The 17,661-nt window shown below is 38.7% G+C and overlaps 1 protein-coding gene across 1 annotated transcript in view; it reads left to right on the forward strand.

Moving 5' to 3' along the window:
* Positions 1-17,661, forward strand: part of Cubn (cubilin) — a 226,113-nt gene that overhangs the window by 175,439 nt on the left and 33,013 nt on the right. The window contains exons 54-58 of the mRNA XM_006985936.4: positions 337-524; positions 6,140-6,296; positions 8,184-8,333; positions 11,780-11,980; positions 14,031-14,160. Of these exons, the coding sequence (XP_006985998.2) occupies positions 337-524; positions 6,140-6,296; positions 8,184-8,333; positions 11,780-11,980; positions 14,031-14,160 (826 nt within the window). The remainder of the gene's footprint in view (positions 1-336; positions 525-6,139; positions 6,297-8,183; positions 8,334-11,779; positions 11,981-14,030; positions 14,161-17,661) is intronic.

Raw genomic sequence — 17,661 nt, forward strand, 5'->3', positions numbered from 1 at the left:
TGAGTGTGGCCTGGCTATCTACCTACTACACAGTCTCAAGGAAAGTAGAAAAGATGACTTCTTTGGAGACAGAATGAGAGTCTATCTCCTACAGTCTGCAAGACCCAGATCAAGTGACCTGAACTGGATTGTGGGGGTGAACCAAAGCAGTGACAGGTCTCCATTTAAAGCCCTTTGCATCTATGGGCTCCTGCTTAGTCCCTGCCCCAAAGATGAGTCAGACACAAGAAAAGATGAGTTATGATTTCACATTTAGAAATATTCTCTAGCCATCTTTGGTTTCTAAATTTGATATTTTATCTTGAAGATTGATTTTTTTTAATGGTAAATTTCCAGGTTGTGGTGGAACTTTTCATTCAGATAATGGTACCATCAAATCTCCCCATTGGCCTCAGACATTCCCCCAGAACAGCAGGTGCTCCTGGACAGCCATCACGCATGACAGTAAACACTGGGAGATTAGCTTTGACAGCAATTTCCGAATCCCCAGCAGTGACAGCCAGTGTCTGAACAGCTTTGTGAAGGTTGGTGCATTTGTTTTGTTTAACTGTTTTTGTGAATGTAAGCATTTTGGCTATAGAAAACTCAGCGTTTCTCAAGGTGAAAATAGTGCTTTTTTATTGCTTGAATTGTTTAGATGTGAAAGCAAGAAACCTCAATTGTTAGAAGATAAGATTTGAACCACCAAGTACATCTCTTTTGTTGTCTTCCAACTTCTGGTCTGGGCAGAGTGACTAAATTAAGATTTTTCTCTGATCTTAAATTGTCATGAGCATTGATGGGTGTTTTTTCCTTTCCTCTTTCATTTTTGCCTCCCTCATTCCTTCCTTCCTTTCTTCTCTCCCTCTCTCCTACTATTTTTGTCTTTCTTTCCTAAAAGAAAGGACAGTATAAACAGCTTAAGGTCTCATCACAAGGAAAATTTAATACCAGCTATAAAAATTACAGGAGACTGAAGTAGCCAATGACAACCTCTGTTCTAGACATTAAGAGTCCATAAGGTGAAACAACCATGAGAGACCTGAATAAAAAGATTGTGAATGGGAAGTTAGAGAGGCAGCTTTCCTCTAAAGCAGCTTTGCTGCTCACATGGCATTGCTTTTCACTTCCCATTGACATGACGACCATAACTGAATTATAAATTCACTTTAGCTCTGCTATATTGCATCTTGCATATTGTATCACTGTGAAACTATGCCTTTTAGTGGAAAGACCCATTGACCTAAGTCCCATTAGCCAGAAATATATTCATTTCTTTCATACTTACCATCCACGTGTATTTTATGATTTAATTTATATTTTGGCTTCAAATTACTTAACTATAAAATGAAGGGAATGATTCCCAGTTCGGTAGGGTTGTATTAAACATTAGAATATGACATAATAGCATAACAACTACCTAGTACTTGAGGATATAAAAATAACCCAAGGAATGGAAATGCCTTTTTTGAAACCAGTGTTATTATTTCATATCATCTCTCAAAATGTTTTGTTTCACATTGATCTGTTTGTATTATTTAAATGAAAATCTAATACTTACAAAATATGTACATAGTAAAATGGAATTAATATGTACCTCTCTTAATTGCTTTTTCCTATGAAATAAGAGAGATTTATTTTCATAAGATGAAGTCCTATAAATTATTCAATGGGAAAAAGTTAATCTGGGAAACTGAGTGGGATCATTCTTCCTCTGGAAAGAATGGAAGTCCCTCTGAAAGTGTCATACAAGCCCAGTGCCAGCAGAAAATGGTATCAATGATATCAAAAATAAGTCAGGAAAGAAACACTCTATTTCACTGAGTGTGAGACTTTCCATTGACAAAACTGCAATAACTGTGTTAGGAAACTTTTGTTTCTGCCAAAGGATGCTTCTGTATAAATGGAAATAATGAGTAAAGGGACCCAGTAACAACAAACTACCTGGAGTAGGAAGGTCCATGGTGTCTGTAAGTCAAAGACTCTTTTCTTTGCCATAGAGACAATAATGAAGGTGGACAGAATGGTCAAAAATCCAAAAGATCTCCTTTTGTTCTCAAAATTAGAGATGTTTCTCCTCCCCAAGACCCTAAGGTACTAATAGGGAAATCCTACTCCACCCTTTCCTTTGGTGAAAAAATACACAGAAGTGTAGCTAGAGTTTTCCGGCCTTGCCCACAGTCAGGACAAATCTCTGTCACCCGCCAGTCCCACAGCCGCTCAGACCCAACCAAGTAAACACAGAGACTTATATTGCTTACAAACTGTATGGCCGTGGCAGGCTTCTTGTTAACTGTTCTTATATCTTAAAGTAACGCATTTCTACAAATCTATACCTTGCCACGTGGCTCGTGGCTTACCAGCATCTTCACATGCTGCTTGTCCTGGCAGTGGCTGGCAGCATCTCCTTCTGCCTTCCTGTTCTTTTATTTCTCCTCTGTTAGTCCCGCCTATACTTCCTGCCTAGCCACGACCAATCAGGTTTTATTTATTGACCAATCAGAGCAACTTGACATACAGACCATCCCCCAGTACAGCCAAGTGCAGACCATCTCAGACACCTGCACTCAGGCCCATGGTCCTAATCATCCTCTATGCAAACCTGCTGGGTAACGCCACAAGGAACCCAAGAAGGGCTCCCACAGGACATACATTAACATCCCACAGCACAGAAGCCAAACCAGGTGAAGGACTCTCTATACCCTTGGGAAACACTAACTAAAGCTAGAGTAGGCGTGGCTTTACACGCTTGTAATCTTAGCATTCAAGAGGTAGAGGTAGGACAACCGGAGTGTCAAGCTTATTCTTGGCTACATAGGGAGTTTAAGGACAGCATGATCCACATGAGACCCTGTCTCAAAGAAGTAAAAGGAGGACAATCCTAGTAACATCCAAAAGTACCATGAAAACCAAGGTGGAAAAAATTATGCTACAGATACTCAGAAAATCAAATCACCATTAGAAACAGAGCCCAAAAATATATACAAGACTATATACTGAACATAAACATGGTGATAATCTTCTAAAATAAAAGACTGAAATAAGGACTCAGGGCCTACTAACACAATTAGATAAAATTTTATGTCACAACAAGAAAGAACCCATCATAAGAGAAACCAAGACTATTACAACTTGAGTGAGGAAAAATAATCAAGTTATGTCAACCCTGGGATGAAACAGATGATGGGCATATGTGACAAGGATGTCAATGCTGCTGTCATAAAAATTCCTCAGGAACCACTGACAAGTTCTCTTTAAAGCATTGTCACAGCAAAATTAATTATAGAAAATCTCAGCAAATAAATAGCAGTTACAATGAGGAACTAAATGCAAATTATAAAACTAAAAAATACAGAGAAATAATGCACTGTTTAATCTCAATAGTTAAGTGGAAATGACAGAGAGCAGAATCAGTAAATGTGAGGACAGAGCAACAGAAGTCACCCCCTAGAACAATAAAGAGAAAACAGACCTAAAAAGAAAAACATGAACAGAGCCTTAGGGACCCATGAACAATAACAAAATGTCCAACACTCATACCAAGGAAAGACAACAATTCAACTGCCAGTAGTTAAAGAAATAATGAAGTACTGAAATAAAAGAATTGTCAACAATAAATTTGGCATCTTGAAAACTACTCTTAATGTACAAGGGAGAATTTATAAGTTCCCATACAAATGGAAGCTAAAAGAAAACATCAATAAGGTACTTGCCATTAAAGATTGTTTAAGGGAACTTACTGTAACTACATAGAATGGCATGACAGAAACCCCGAGCATGAAGAAGAAGGGATCAGGAAATGAGCAGAAATGTGTGCATCCAGTTAGAATATACCCTTCTATATGTTTATGAATTGTGTTTAGTAATTTAAACAAAAGCTTATAATGGTATCTGACAATGGAAAGTTGTAAAGGAACCTAAGTGGAGGTTGTATTTCCACACTCCCCTCAAAATGGCCCAGTGTGAATGTTGGAGTAATCATGTATGTACATTTTAACACCTAGAACGATAAAAATTATAAGAAAGGATATGAAGGCCTATGAAAAATGGGATATCTAGGAAGTCAAGAAAAAATACACAATGGATCCAGGAGTAGTAGAAGAAAAAGGAATGCAAATAGAAAAATGGAGGCACAGTGTGTATGTGTGTGTATGTGTGTTTTAAATAACTTAGTTACACCAATTAAAATGGAAACAAACTCACTTCAAGTCCAACCATACAGGTAGGTTGAAAGAAAAGGATATAAAATGATAAATCATGGAAACATTAATTTTAAGAAAAGCAGTAATGGCCATATTAACATCTTCTAAAATGGAATCCAAAGCTTTAAAATAGTGCTGTAGAAAAGAGACTTCTTACATGAGAATAAACAGCCAGTCTACCAGAAAGACAAAATAAGACTCAATGTTCTTTCTTGAAACAATAGAACCAGAAACATGAGACGCAAAACTTGGTAGAACTATAAAGATAGCCCTTCAACTGGGTTAAGATTTCAACCCTCTGCTCTTAGTAGCTCATAGGGCAACCAGCTAGACAATGCACCAGGATGCAAGGGAGCTGGGAAACTGAGAAGCATTAAAATAAAACTGACAGATGTAAAAGAAACCACACATCAGCAATAGCATACACATTTCCAATGTCTTTGTAACATGCCAGGATAGACCACATACTGAGATAAAAATAACGAAGCCTTAGTAAATCAAATAACTAAACTGTAGAGAATATTTTCTCTGATGGTGTAGAGTCAAACTACAAAGCAATAGTAGAAAAAGAGCCCGCCTTCCGCACATCAGAATAAGCAGTCAGCTAAAACAAAACAAAACAAAAAACAAACAAAAAACCAGCCAGAGTGAACAGAGAAATCAAGTCTTTAATTACTTCCTGAAATGGCATAATCAAGAGGTGAAAAGGGCAAAAGTGTGGGCTCCTCCCATCTCACTTTTTGATAAGCACGTGGAAAGGGTCAAGTGGTCAGCACAGAGGTAGGACTGATTCACAGCTGTGTGAGCCCCAAACAAAAACAGAAAACACTGAGTACTGACTTAGTGGAGGAAAATACCTCAACTTTCTCCCTTCCCCTCACAAGAGGTCTTGGCAAAGTTGCCGTGAAGGCCTCCAGCTGGGGGCTGCTGAAAAACAGACACACACGCCCTCTCCCGCCCCCCCCCCCCCCACCACAAAGATGCCTGGGCTATGAAAGCACCTATGTAAGTGTACTTAGCCGTCAGGGCCTGAAACCTTTACAGCAACTCACTTCACATACTGGAACATGTTGGCTGTGGAAAAGGTGAATGAGGAAGGTGGACATCGAGCTCGGCAAGGAAAACTTTTGTAACTGTCATTGGCCAGGCCTGAAGATTCAGAGAGTTTTTGATAAAGACAAAACACACTGTATGATAAAACACATTGGCATTAAATACCTTAAAATAACCCATGGGTCAAAGAAGAAATCTCAAAGGAACTTTAAAAACACACAGAAGGTAATCAAAGAAAATAAGACCAATCAAGTATATAGATTATGGCAAAAACTTTGTTTAAAAGTAAATTGATAACACTAAAGACTTCATGTACATTTTTAATAAAGCCAAAGCCAATAATCAAGAAAATAATGATGGAAATGGAAATTAATGAACTTGACAATAGGAATTCATTAGGAAAATAAAGAAAATTGATGAATTTATTGCAAAGTTGACAAAAATCCCAAGTGGCAACACAAATCACTTATATCTGCTAGCGTGGGATTAAGAGAGATCAGAATATTTCTGCAGCCACTAAGAAGGTTTTTAGACTGTACACAGCATCCTTGGCTCTTTTACTCTATCTAGTCACTTCCTTCCAGACCAAAGGAGACTACCTTCATGGCCAAATGCCCATGTAGAAGGCAGGATTATCTAAGGCAGACCAATCAGAGGAAAACCTCACTGTCCAGCTCTACAAAACCCAAATTCAACCTCATTAGAGCAACTAGGATGAAATAAACCACTTAAACACCAGCTTTAAAAATCATTCTCAAAAGGAAATATTCCAGATTTGCATGTGACTTATTTGGTCTTATGTTTTTTTTCCTATAGGATTGAATATAATTATATTTAAACCTAAACCTGTTAAGATATTGCAGGTGAAAACTGTTAGCATTAAGTCATGTTTTTGCCCCCAACAGGTCTGGGGAGGAACTTTGGAGACCAATGATACCCTGTTAGCCACAAGCTGTGGGGATGTGGCTCCCGGTCCCATTGTCACATCAGGAAACATATTCACTGCTGTCTTCCAATCTGAGGAGATGCCAGGCCAGGGCTTCTCTGCATCCTTCGTAAGCCGTAAGTAGCACTGGAATCTAAACCCTTGAGGAAGGGCAGGTACCTCCGACAGGCTTGGGGAACAATGGGAGAGCCCCATCAAGAATGGCTCCGTAAGGATCCTGGGAAGGAACATGAGTGAGCCACATACTTCTGTAGGAACACCCTTCCTTCGAAAGTCAGTGGAATATAGGCATGGCTGTAGGTGCCTATATCCCAAAGAAGGCAAAGACAGGAAGAACTGGAGTTTGAAACCAGTTTGGAGAAAAAAAAAAATACAGTGCTATCAGAGCTGAATTTGAGAGCAGGTCAACTGTGTATGACACAAAAGGTTCCACTACACTGATTGCTGAGCACGAATTAGGTTAGTGGCAACTATAGCGGTTTTCAAGCTTGAGATGCTGTGGCCTGTGCATCTGGCTGACTGAAATCAAGTGGCCACTATTTGCAAAGCGTTGTTTAAGGAAAAGCTTGGGGAAAAGCATCGGAGGGAATAATGCAGCAAACAGATATTTCAGATTTGAGTAAAAGAACAAGGGTGATGGAAAGGGAGTAATTAATGATGGCCAACTTCTGATGTAGCCTTGGTATTCAGATGACGTGTGTGTGTGTGTGTGTGTGTGTGTGTGTGTGTGTGAGAGAGAGAGAGAGAGAGAGAGAGAGAGAGAGAGAGAGAGAGAGAGAGAGACTCAGTGTAAAAGGATGCATAATTTACCAGTCAGAGGGTGACATACATTAGCTAGAGATATATGAAAACGAATGTTGCATTAGTAATGCAAATGTATTAGTCTCTGCAATAGTGTGGTTGAACCTAGGGCTTTTTATATGCCAGAGAAGCACTACTTTAGTTTGCATGTTTCCAACCCTTTCCTCTCCACTTCTGAAGTTTTGACACATGTCTAACTAAGTTGCCTAAGCTAGCCCTGAAGCTCCAGTGCAGCCCAGGCTTGCCTTGGGCTTAAACTCCTTCCTCTGCTTCCAGAGTAGATGGGAGTACTGGTGTGTACTACCACACCCACCTTCTGTATCTGTATTTCCTGCACCCGAGATTCATGCAAAAATCTGATAAATTTCATGACTAGTAACTAAACTAGCTTTTAAAAGCAACTATCATTGTTATTGTGATTAGATTTAAAAAATAAGAAACAGTTTTCTAATAAGACATTTAGAAAACACTTTATAAACTCTTTAGGTGACTACTATAATACTTTTCAAATAAAATATAAAGTAATTTTCAGAGATAAATCACACTGTATTGCGTGCTTGCGCATGTGTGTGTAGGTGTATATGTGTATAAGTGAGTGCATATACACTCAGGTGCTGTCCACCTTCTTTGTTTTCTTTGTTGATGGAGAATCTTGAATTGACCTGTAACTCACTACATAGGCTGGACTGGCTGGTCAGCCAAGCCCCAGGGGTCTTTCTCACTCTTTCTCCCCACAACTGGAATTCCCAGGGTGCACCATGAAGCCTGGCTTTGTTTTCCCCTGGAAAACAAAGAGCTCAGGTTCTCATGCTTGCAAGGCAGTCACTGTCCAGGCTGAGTCATGGCCCCAGGCCTCCAATTCACTTTCATATGTTTCGTTTCTTTACATGAATGATATTTTATCTTTGATAATTAATCTTAAAAATATTTTGAGGCTTAAAAATAAGTGTATTGTATGGCAAAGTATCTACTATGTAGCATCTAAAATTCCTCATGATATTCTAATAAGTTTTTATTTTGCACGCATGTTGACTTTTAAACCAAAGAGTCATTCTCTTGGTCCTCTCCTTCCATTTGGAGTGCCTCAAGATATTTTCTGTAGAGACTTTGTGAAAGGGGGTCTTACATCTTTCTCTTTATGAAATGGTTGCTACAGATGATAACAAATGTCTTGATGATGTTTTTTTTTTTTTCTTGTGTAGGATGTGGACGTAGGTTCAATGGCTCCAGAGGTGACATCATCTCTCCAAACTTCCCAAAGCAGTATGACAACAACATGAACTGCACCTATTTCATAGACGTTGAACCTCAGTCTCTGGTCATCCTGACCTTTGTGTCTTTCCATTTGGAAGGTATGTTTATCCCTTCCCAATAATTAATTAATTTTAACTGACAAATGATAAAGGGCTTTGATAAAGGTTTTGATATAAGGATGGCTGGCAGCATGGCTATGTCAGGCGAGTTAAAACATCTACTAACATACAAATTTTTGATTGTGAGAACATCTAGAGTCTATTCTTTTAGCAATGCTCAAGTAGATAATGCATCATTATTAATTATAATTCCCATGTTGTACAGAAGATTTTCTGAATTTATTCCTTTTGCAAAAATAATATTAAGTATTGTGATCTTTGATAGATGTCTCCTCATCCTTGCATATTGTTCTAGTCTCCAAGCTTAGCTGTTTTAGATTTCACAGAGAAATAAGATTGTGTGCAATTCATTTTTCCTGTATATTGTTTTTTTCATCTAACATAATGCCTTGAAATTTATTCATATTGCCACAAACTACATTATTTCCTTCTTCACAAAGACAGAATAGTATCCCATTGTGCTTATTCATCTGTCTGTCTCTGTGTGTCATTCTCTTTATTCACCAGGCAAAGGACTCTTGAGTTGATTTCATGTCTTGGCTACTATGAATAATTCTGCAACAAACATGGAAGAATAGATCGGTCTTCATGACACCGACTTCATTTCCTCTGGGTGTATGCCCAGGAGTGGAGTTGCTGAAAAGTATAGGTCTATTTTTAACTTTTTGAGGGCCTCTTTTTCATAATGGCTATACCAGCTTAAATACCCACATATTCACCATTACTCATCTCTTGTTTTGTGATAACAGCCAAAGATTCAATTTATTTCAAGCAAACAAAAAATAATTAAGCTATTAATGAGAGAGATGTAGGCAGAGTGGTCTAAAACTGCTGCTTGAAGACAATAATAAACATGTTCTAAACTATAATGTAAATACAAATAAAATTACAAACAAAAAAATCCCTTTTATCTCCGTACTGAGGACTGAACTTTGGGCAGGTGCAGCAAGCACCTTACAGCTAAGCTATAACCACACCCATTACTCTTTATTGTAAAACAGGGTCTCATTAAGCTGCCAAGCTGGTCTTGAACTCTTTATGTAGACCAAGCAAGGCTATAACTCCTGCCTCAGTTTGCAGAGAAGCTGAGGACATAGGCCTGGCTTCCTTCTGGTTTTTAAAGAACAAAAGTACCATTTTATATATTGCATCCAGAATGGAAAAAAAAAATGAAACAACAACATTAAATCACAGGCACCACATAAAATTGGTTAAAGAAAATGCATCTGAAACTTGTTATATTTTAACATAGCATCTTTTTTCTCCCCCAAGCACAGAGGATTAAACTGAGCGATATGCACCAAGTTTGGCAATTGATCTGCCACTGAGCTAAGTCTTCAGGCCTACTTTTACTTTTTGTTTTGAGATAGAGGCTGGCTAAACTACTCAAGTTGGCCGTGAACTTACTCTATAGACTTGTAATATGCCTCAGACTCCCAAGTAGTTGGGATTACAGGTCTATGTCATTAGGCCAGGCTCATAGCTTTTAATTTATTCATTTACATTTATACTCTACACACATGCATGTAAACATACACACCTACCATCACACATCCATTGGAAACTATCCAGTGAGAGGAACAATTCTGTGAGTCAGAATGGGCACTCAATCAATACTGAATGAGTGATTAGATGGGTAAGATTAGGATCTACTCTGCTTTCATGAAATAGCACCATGGGATATCCTTTCATCTATGTTCTGTAATCTTCACTTCCCAAGTCCTGATTCCTCAGCGGGGAGGTTCCTAAGCACATGCACTTTTTCTCTGCTCACTTCCCACCTCTATGGAGAGGACTGTTGGTGGATAAACAGGAAGGTTGTTGGTTTGAGCCAGGCTATGGCTGATAAAACACACTAGATGTTTAATAAAGACACGACAAGAAATTCATTCAACTGGAGGGTGTTTTCATCTACTCTTGGTCATAATTATCATTTTTCACAAATCATCTATTTATAAACTACAATTAATTTGCAATTCTGTCAAGATACTTCTGCATCTTCAAATCTGTAAGGATACATGCACAGCAGGCATGTTGAGCTAATGTGGGACCAAGAACCAAATCCAGCATTGGTAATGTTTCCCTGCATTGTGTGACTTTACAATTTTTTACATTTTTGGTAACTAAAGATATTTCTATAGTCCATGTGGTTGACCAAGTAAAACAAACCAAACACGAAAGATTGCATTCCATGATTCTACTTGTGTGAAAAGTCCAGAATAAAGAAATCACACACAGAGAACAGGGTCTGATGGGGCTAGGACTGCAGTACAAAGAGCAGAAGAGATAGGGATTGGTTGCCAGTTCTCTCCGTAGGGTGGTCAGAATGTAGAATTGGGAAGACTAGCACATCCTAAAGTGCCATGGGAGTGTCAACTGGGAACACCTCGCCAAAGAGCCTTTGGAGAAACCTGGAAAACATTCCTGCATTAATTCTAATAACTCAAACTCTAAAATTGTATTCTAATGAATAAGAAATTGTTCAAATATTTGTGTACAAGGATATACTTTTTACAATGGTGTTGAGAGAATTTATTGATCACAGAAGTTTGATTGAGCATGGGATGGTAACTTTTACATTAGAACTTAGTGTATACATTGGTAAAATATTTTAGAGGACTATCTACTTACATATGATGCTGTAGACACTCACCTATAAACACAAGTACACAGCAGCAGCAAAAGTCTCCTTAATGCCTTTGAAAACTGCTGTATGTTATCTTGCAGGAAGGGAAGGGATCAAGCATACCTTTGCTTTAAATTAGAAGAAAATGTTGATGCAAATTTACAATCACCAAAGCCCTGAAATTGACATTTGCATGAACATTGGAAAGGGCTGTCAGGAAACATCAAAAAGTTTCTCATGTTCTGCTCATGGTCCCTCTTATCTTTACCTCACTAAGTTTCTCTCAAAGACAGCACTGCTGACATCTGGGCTGCCTGGTTTTGGGGGTTTTGTTTTTGTTCGTTTCTCTTCTGTTTTTGTGGCAAGAGTGCTCAGAGTATGGGAATGGTTCCATGTGTGTTAAAGCCTGTTTAACAGCTTCTCTGGCCTCTATCTCATTCTCCAATGTGACAGAAGAAAAAAAAAGTCTTCAGATATCACATCTCCCTTTGGAGGCAAGTTGCCTTGGTTTATAATCCCTGGGTAAATAAAACGGTTCTGTAGAGAAGGAAATTCTGAGTAACAGCTGAGTTTATTTGTTCTGGAGTTCTGTCTACTTTCTCTTTTCTTTCCATGTTTTGTCCCCTGGATAAATATTATTTCATCTGGAACTGAAGTTACATATTGATATTGAGAACCATCTCTTAATTTTGGTTGTGATTTCCGGGTCAGTCACAGAATTGTGGTATTTTGTCTGTTTATAGCATCACTTGTCTACAGCAGTTCTGCTCTGATGTCGGTCATTCTGTGTTCTGTGTAGATCGCTCAGCCATCACTGGAGACTGTGATCACGACGGCTTGCACATCATCAAAGGTCACAACCTCTCTTCCACTCCTCTTGTGACCATATGTGGTTCTGAGGCCTTGCATCCCCTCACGGTGGATGGCCCAGTGTCGCTCAACTTTTATTCTAATGCATACGCCACAGACTTTGGGTTCAAGATTTCCTACAGAGTCACTAGTAAGTAACTATACTGCTATTATTTGGAATTTTTTTCTTCTGTAATTCACATAAGGAGATTTTGTTATGATGCATCGTAAGTCAACAAGTTAAAGATTCAGAGACATTATGGCAAAAAATGGTCAATTAGATACATGAATCAAAAGTAGTTATTTCTCTTTAGAAATAAACCATTGGGGACTGTAGAGATGGCTCTGTGGCTAAAAGCACTTGCTGCTCTTTCAAAGACCTATATTTGGTTCCTAGTGCTTACACGACAGTTCACAACACCCTCTTTTGGCCTCTGTGGGCACTATCTGTAATGCATATACAGACAAGCAGGCACACAATTATATGCATAAATTAAAAAACATATATTTTTAAAAAATAAACACTTCCCCTGAACTTTAGCTAAAGTTACCCTCTGAAAATAAAACAGAGAATTGAGATTTACTTTGCAACAGTGTGTTAACCAGCACAGCCACTTCAGTGAAACAAGCCCAGAAAACCGTTCCTGGGTTTGTTGTGTCTTTGCTCGGCCACATGAATGGCTAATGGTAGGAAATAAAGTAGTTTCTCTTCAAATAGAGAAATCTGCCGCGCATCTACAGAGAACACCAAAACATGTATTTACTCATGAAAAGAGTCTCATGGTTTGTTCTCAGGAGCTGACATCTGGCTCCTGACCCTCGGCAAGTAGAGAGAATGATTCTTTGTTGCTTCCTATGTCTGATTGCATCAATAAAATAGAGCACATACTCTCTCCTGGTCTTGGGTGAAGAGGAAGAGGATTTGTTTTATTCTTAACTACTACTTTGGAGAATTAAGCCCCTGATGTAGATTCTTCCACTTATTGCCCCTTATTTTCTTAAAGTATAGTGAGCATGGCTCAACCACCCTTCAGTGTCACTTACTTAGAGAATGTGGTTGCTTCTGGCTTCAGATCTTGGTAGTGTGTGGAGAAGTTGTTCAGCCACTGATAAGCTTTCAGAGATCGTCTAATTGGCATTGAGTGAAATAAAGCAGTTGCTACCCAGATGACCTTTAATTTATGACTGCTGTATCCAGAGGTCTGAATGTATGAAGATTTTTGGCACAGAGAAGAATTTGCCCTGCAAATGGTCAGAGTTGAGGCAAAACCAAATAAACAAAAGCCTTAAATAACAGCCACAAATTGGATCTAATCTTGGTGATATGTTAGTGGAGTGTATTCATTGGTGACCATAGAAACATCATCAAAATATACAAGCTTTGTACAATTTTAGAATCATAAAACAAATAAACATGCTCATGGAAATACCATCATTAGGTGGGAACGTCTGATCCTTGCTAGATACAATTCATATAAAAACAATACCTTATTAGTTATGATGGAACATCATTATATTTTGTGGTGATTACTTTGTTGACTGATGGGTATTACAAAGGGCCATGGGCTGTTAACAGCTGAACTTAGAGTAGGGAGCAGGCCAAATAGTCTCATGCTTATTGAGACAAATAACACAAATTTGGGCAAGTATAAACTTTACTAATCTCACAACTAAATACAAATTTGTAGAACCTGAGAGTAAGATACTTGACCCACAGAGGTAACTGACTTCCAACATTTCACCTATAACATTGTATGCCTAAAAGAGAGGACCTGAATCCATGTTGATTTGGATTTCTACATTGCAATCTTCCACTATGAACAGAGACAACTGGGGTTCTGCCTGTTTTATTTGAGAACCCACTTGCCACACCATCTCTCTGTCAACCTGTAATTTAGAGCGAAGGGACAGATATAACCCAACATATGAAATATTCTTTCTTGTTGCTTTAATTCTGTTTTTGTTTTTAATTAGACTTATTCCCCTCCAAAATGTGCTTTCAAATGGTCTTCTCCATTTCTCTCCTTTTCTCCTGCCTGGGAAACTCAACATTATTCATTAACACATTGAAGGAGGGTTAGGTCATCTGAAGAACAATCAATATGAACTCTTTTAGGAAACAGTAAACAATACCCCCAAAAGATTTGGCCATGTTATGAGTCATAATCATCATCTGCACATTGGCTTGTCTTCTGTTACAGCCTGTGGAGGAACCTACAACCGGTCCGTTGGGATCTTAAACAGTCCTTTAGAAACAAACACCAACTACCCCAACAATGCCTACTGTGTCTACAGCATCTACGTAAGAAGCGACAGATTGATCCAACTTAGGTATGTGAGACAAATTTGCCTTAAGAAAATCCCCCTCAGCTCTGTTCACAGGAAAGCTTCCTCACTGGTGGAGAGCAGGAGTCCTCACAGTGGCCTCGCTGGAATCTAGAGAAAGACAGAGGGGTTCCATGTAGCAGGAAAGCCTGCAAAGCAGGCCTCTGATCCTCCACACAATCCAATGGGGATGGATGTTAAAACAGGGGCTTGACCAGTTAACACCGTCCTTGCAATTTCTCAACAGTTGTGATGGAATTTCATAAAATAGCTGTCAAGTTACAAGCCCTCCTTAACATCAAAGAGGATAGGAAGGGCTAGGAATAACGGTTGCCATTTGTTCAACAGTTATTATACACAAGAAGCTTTGCTCAACACTTTCGTGTTACTGTACATTGTAACACTGTACTGATAAAACTGTCATGAGAGATATGCAATCATGCTTGTATATGTGTCTCAAAAGGTCACATAGCTTCCCCAAAGTAACACATATTTAAATGAAGCATGAAAATCTGGACTTACATCAAGTGGCCTTACAAACCCATGTCCTGAGTAATTCTATTGCTTTTTGTCTCTTGAAGGTAAACTTTATCCCACAAGGTTAATTTTTACTTGTGAATCAAAGCCACTCTAAATTGTTGCTCTATGTGATAAATTATGTCACAAATAAGTTATCTCTCTAATTCTGCTTATTCCAAGCAAGACTTATAAAAAGAATGCAGCCTCCATTATCCAGAGGGATAATGTAAGAGACCTCTTTCTAAGATGCTTTATTTCCATCTCTTCAGTTTCACTGATCATGAAATTCTCAGCATGCAATAGGAAATCTGAACATTAGGCTAGTTGGTGCACAATGCAGAGTTGTCCACGTAGATGCTTGACAAGCTGGTACAAATGCCTGCTCATCTGTCCCCTATTTGTCACTGATAGGTTCTTTCCTGATGATTATGAACTCCAAAGTTCACTTTCAGCACTTTGTGTCCATTTGGTTCATGAAGTGTAAGGCAGGACTCATCAAATTGATTTAGCTCAAGAAGAAAGTAATTTATACGTGGGACTTTGAAGGACACTGTATGTCAATCCTGCCTGAGATTATTTGCGAAGAAAATGTGTCCTAGGGATAAAGGTCCTGCAAGTCTTAGAACAAAAGCTGACAAACTACTAGGAGGAAGAGGACGGAGAAGGAATTGACCATCCCAGAATGGAAATCCAGGCACAGCTTGTCTAGGCTGCTTGTGGTAGTGTTTGCTTCTTACATGTATAGAATGTATAAGCTGCTGTAACAATGTGCCACAAGATAAATGACTTATATACAACAAAAATTCTCATAGTTTTAGTCTGAGGGGTTCAAGATAGGAAGTTTCAGCATCAGATGGTCATGCACTTTCTGGTTCATAGAAGAAAATACCTCCTAGCTGTACCAGACTTGTCCTTCAGCAGTGGAGGGTGCGAGGGCATTCTCAGAACTCATTCATAAGAACACCAATTCCATTCACAAAGACTGTACTCTCACAACCCAATCACCTCTGAGAGCCCTTACTTCATAACACTGTCCACCTAGAGTTAAGATTTTAACATGGGAATTTGGAGGAGAAATATCCAGATCATCACTGACAAAGATATAACATGTATATAAAACATACACACATGTTAACATTTCCAGCCTGAGCCTGGAGATGAACAGTCACAGGTCTTTCTGCATTTTGGAAAGGTATTCACAGTATACATCTAGTAGCCTTTATTCTATGAGACAGATACTATTACAGGGATTGTGAAGGCGTACATATTAGTAAAAAAAAAAAAAACAGCCTTCTACACAGGCTCAGAAAATGTACTGGACACACACAGGAAAAGGAGTTTTTCTCAGCATTTTCTGTGCTGTTTGGGGGAATTCATGGCAGATTTGAGTGCCCCTGAAAACTCAGATTGTGTCATTCTTTTTAGATTCTTTTATAAGAACAAATATGTTGTCTATACACAATAAACTCAAATATGTCAAAAATAACAATTAAAATAAATAAAAATGTCATTGGAAATGGTCTTCCTATTTTTCTGACATGATATTCTTTAAAGACAACAGTCAATGTTGAATTTTATGCAATAGATCAAGAAGTTTTTTGCCTGGATCTTCAAAAACATTCATCTGACTAGCCAAAATCCTTTAGGGAAAGACTCAGGGTTATTTTAATGCTCATAAAAAGGAAATATTTAGCTATTTGGTATTTCAGAATTATTCCATATTGTCATACTGTCCATTAAATCTGTTAGCAAAAATTATTCAGAGAGCAGAACTAAGCCTGTCGTATGGGTCTAAGATAAAGCACCTATGAAGTCTTCCTTTTTGGGGTATTTAGGAATAGTTACTTAAAGCACTTGGGAGGTGGAGGCAGGCTGATTTCTGTGAGTTTAAGGCCAGCCTGGTCTACATCAAAAGTCTCAGGACCCTATCTCAAACACAAAAAACAAAACAAACAAACAAAAAAAAAAAAGAAAAAAAAGAAAAGAACTGGCAGGGCACAGGCCTGGAATAAAATACTAACTAAGGCCGTCAAAGGGGAAGCCAGGATGAATTTGTCAGGAAGGCTGCAGTGGTGGCCAGCAGCCCGAGGCACGCTGATTTAGCACTTTACTTCTCTTTGGTATGAGTAGTCTCAGGATGGCCGACAAGATGCTCGGCCAGCTGTGTGTGCTCACCCAGTGGCCAGGGCAGATGGGAGCTTCACTCTTACATTTGTGTCTGTGATCCCCACTGCAACAGAGAGGCTGTATAACAAAACAAGTAGTGCCTTAGCCTCTGCTGGCATTTCTGTAGCCAGGGCAGGTCCTATGGCCACACTAGACTTCTGTGTGTGCACATCTCGTTATCCCTACCCAGTGCTAGGGAGGGAGGGCAGGGTCTGTATCAGGAGCCTCCAGTGATCAACTCAGGGATCGATATATGAATTTCTTGTTAGATTAGTCCAGTGACACAGCAGAGTTTAGTTCATTTTATGTTACCACTGCTTCTTATTTCATAAGAACCCAAATTATTCCATATTCTTGTTTTATAAAACCATAACTTAATTTTACTGAGGACAGGCTTTGTACCAGGTGCAGTAATTTGGCTATATCACATTGTTGCACTTGGTGTTTCTGTAAACTTCATGTTAAAAGATGAAAACAAGAAACTGGAAGAACCATAGTTGAGCTATATGAACCAGAATTTCTTCTATTTGTCTTAGCATTCTTCACACAAATAAAGAATGAGACAGCAGTGCCAATTATCATACAACACAAGGAAAAAAGTGAAAGAGTATACTTTTAGGTGAGACTAAAAAAACCTAGCATGTTATTGGCATGATAACATAGGCCAACTTGTTAATAATCCCAGGACCTAGAGGCAGGTAATGGGAAGAAATGTTGGAAGGAGTGATGTTCCTTGAAAGTGTAGTCACTAGTAAGTTGCTCTTGTTCAAGAAGTAACACCCACCCCACCATACTTACACAAGCAACTCGAGTTAAATGCTA

Source organism: Peromyscus maniculatus, chromosome 5 (assembly GCF_049852395.1).
Source record: "Peromyscus maniculatus bairdii isolate BWxNUB_F1_BW_parent chromosome 5, HU_Pman_BW_mat_3.1, whole genome shotgun sequence".
Classification (NCBI taxonomy): domain Eukaryota; kingdom Metazoa; phylum Chordata; class Mammalia; order Rodentia; family Cricetidae; genus Peromyscus; species Peromyscus maniculatus.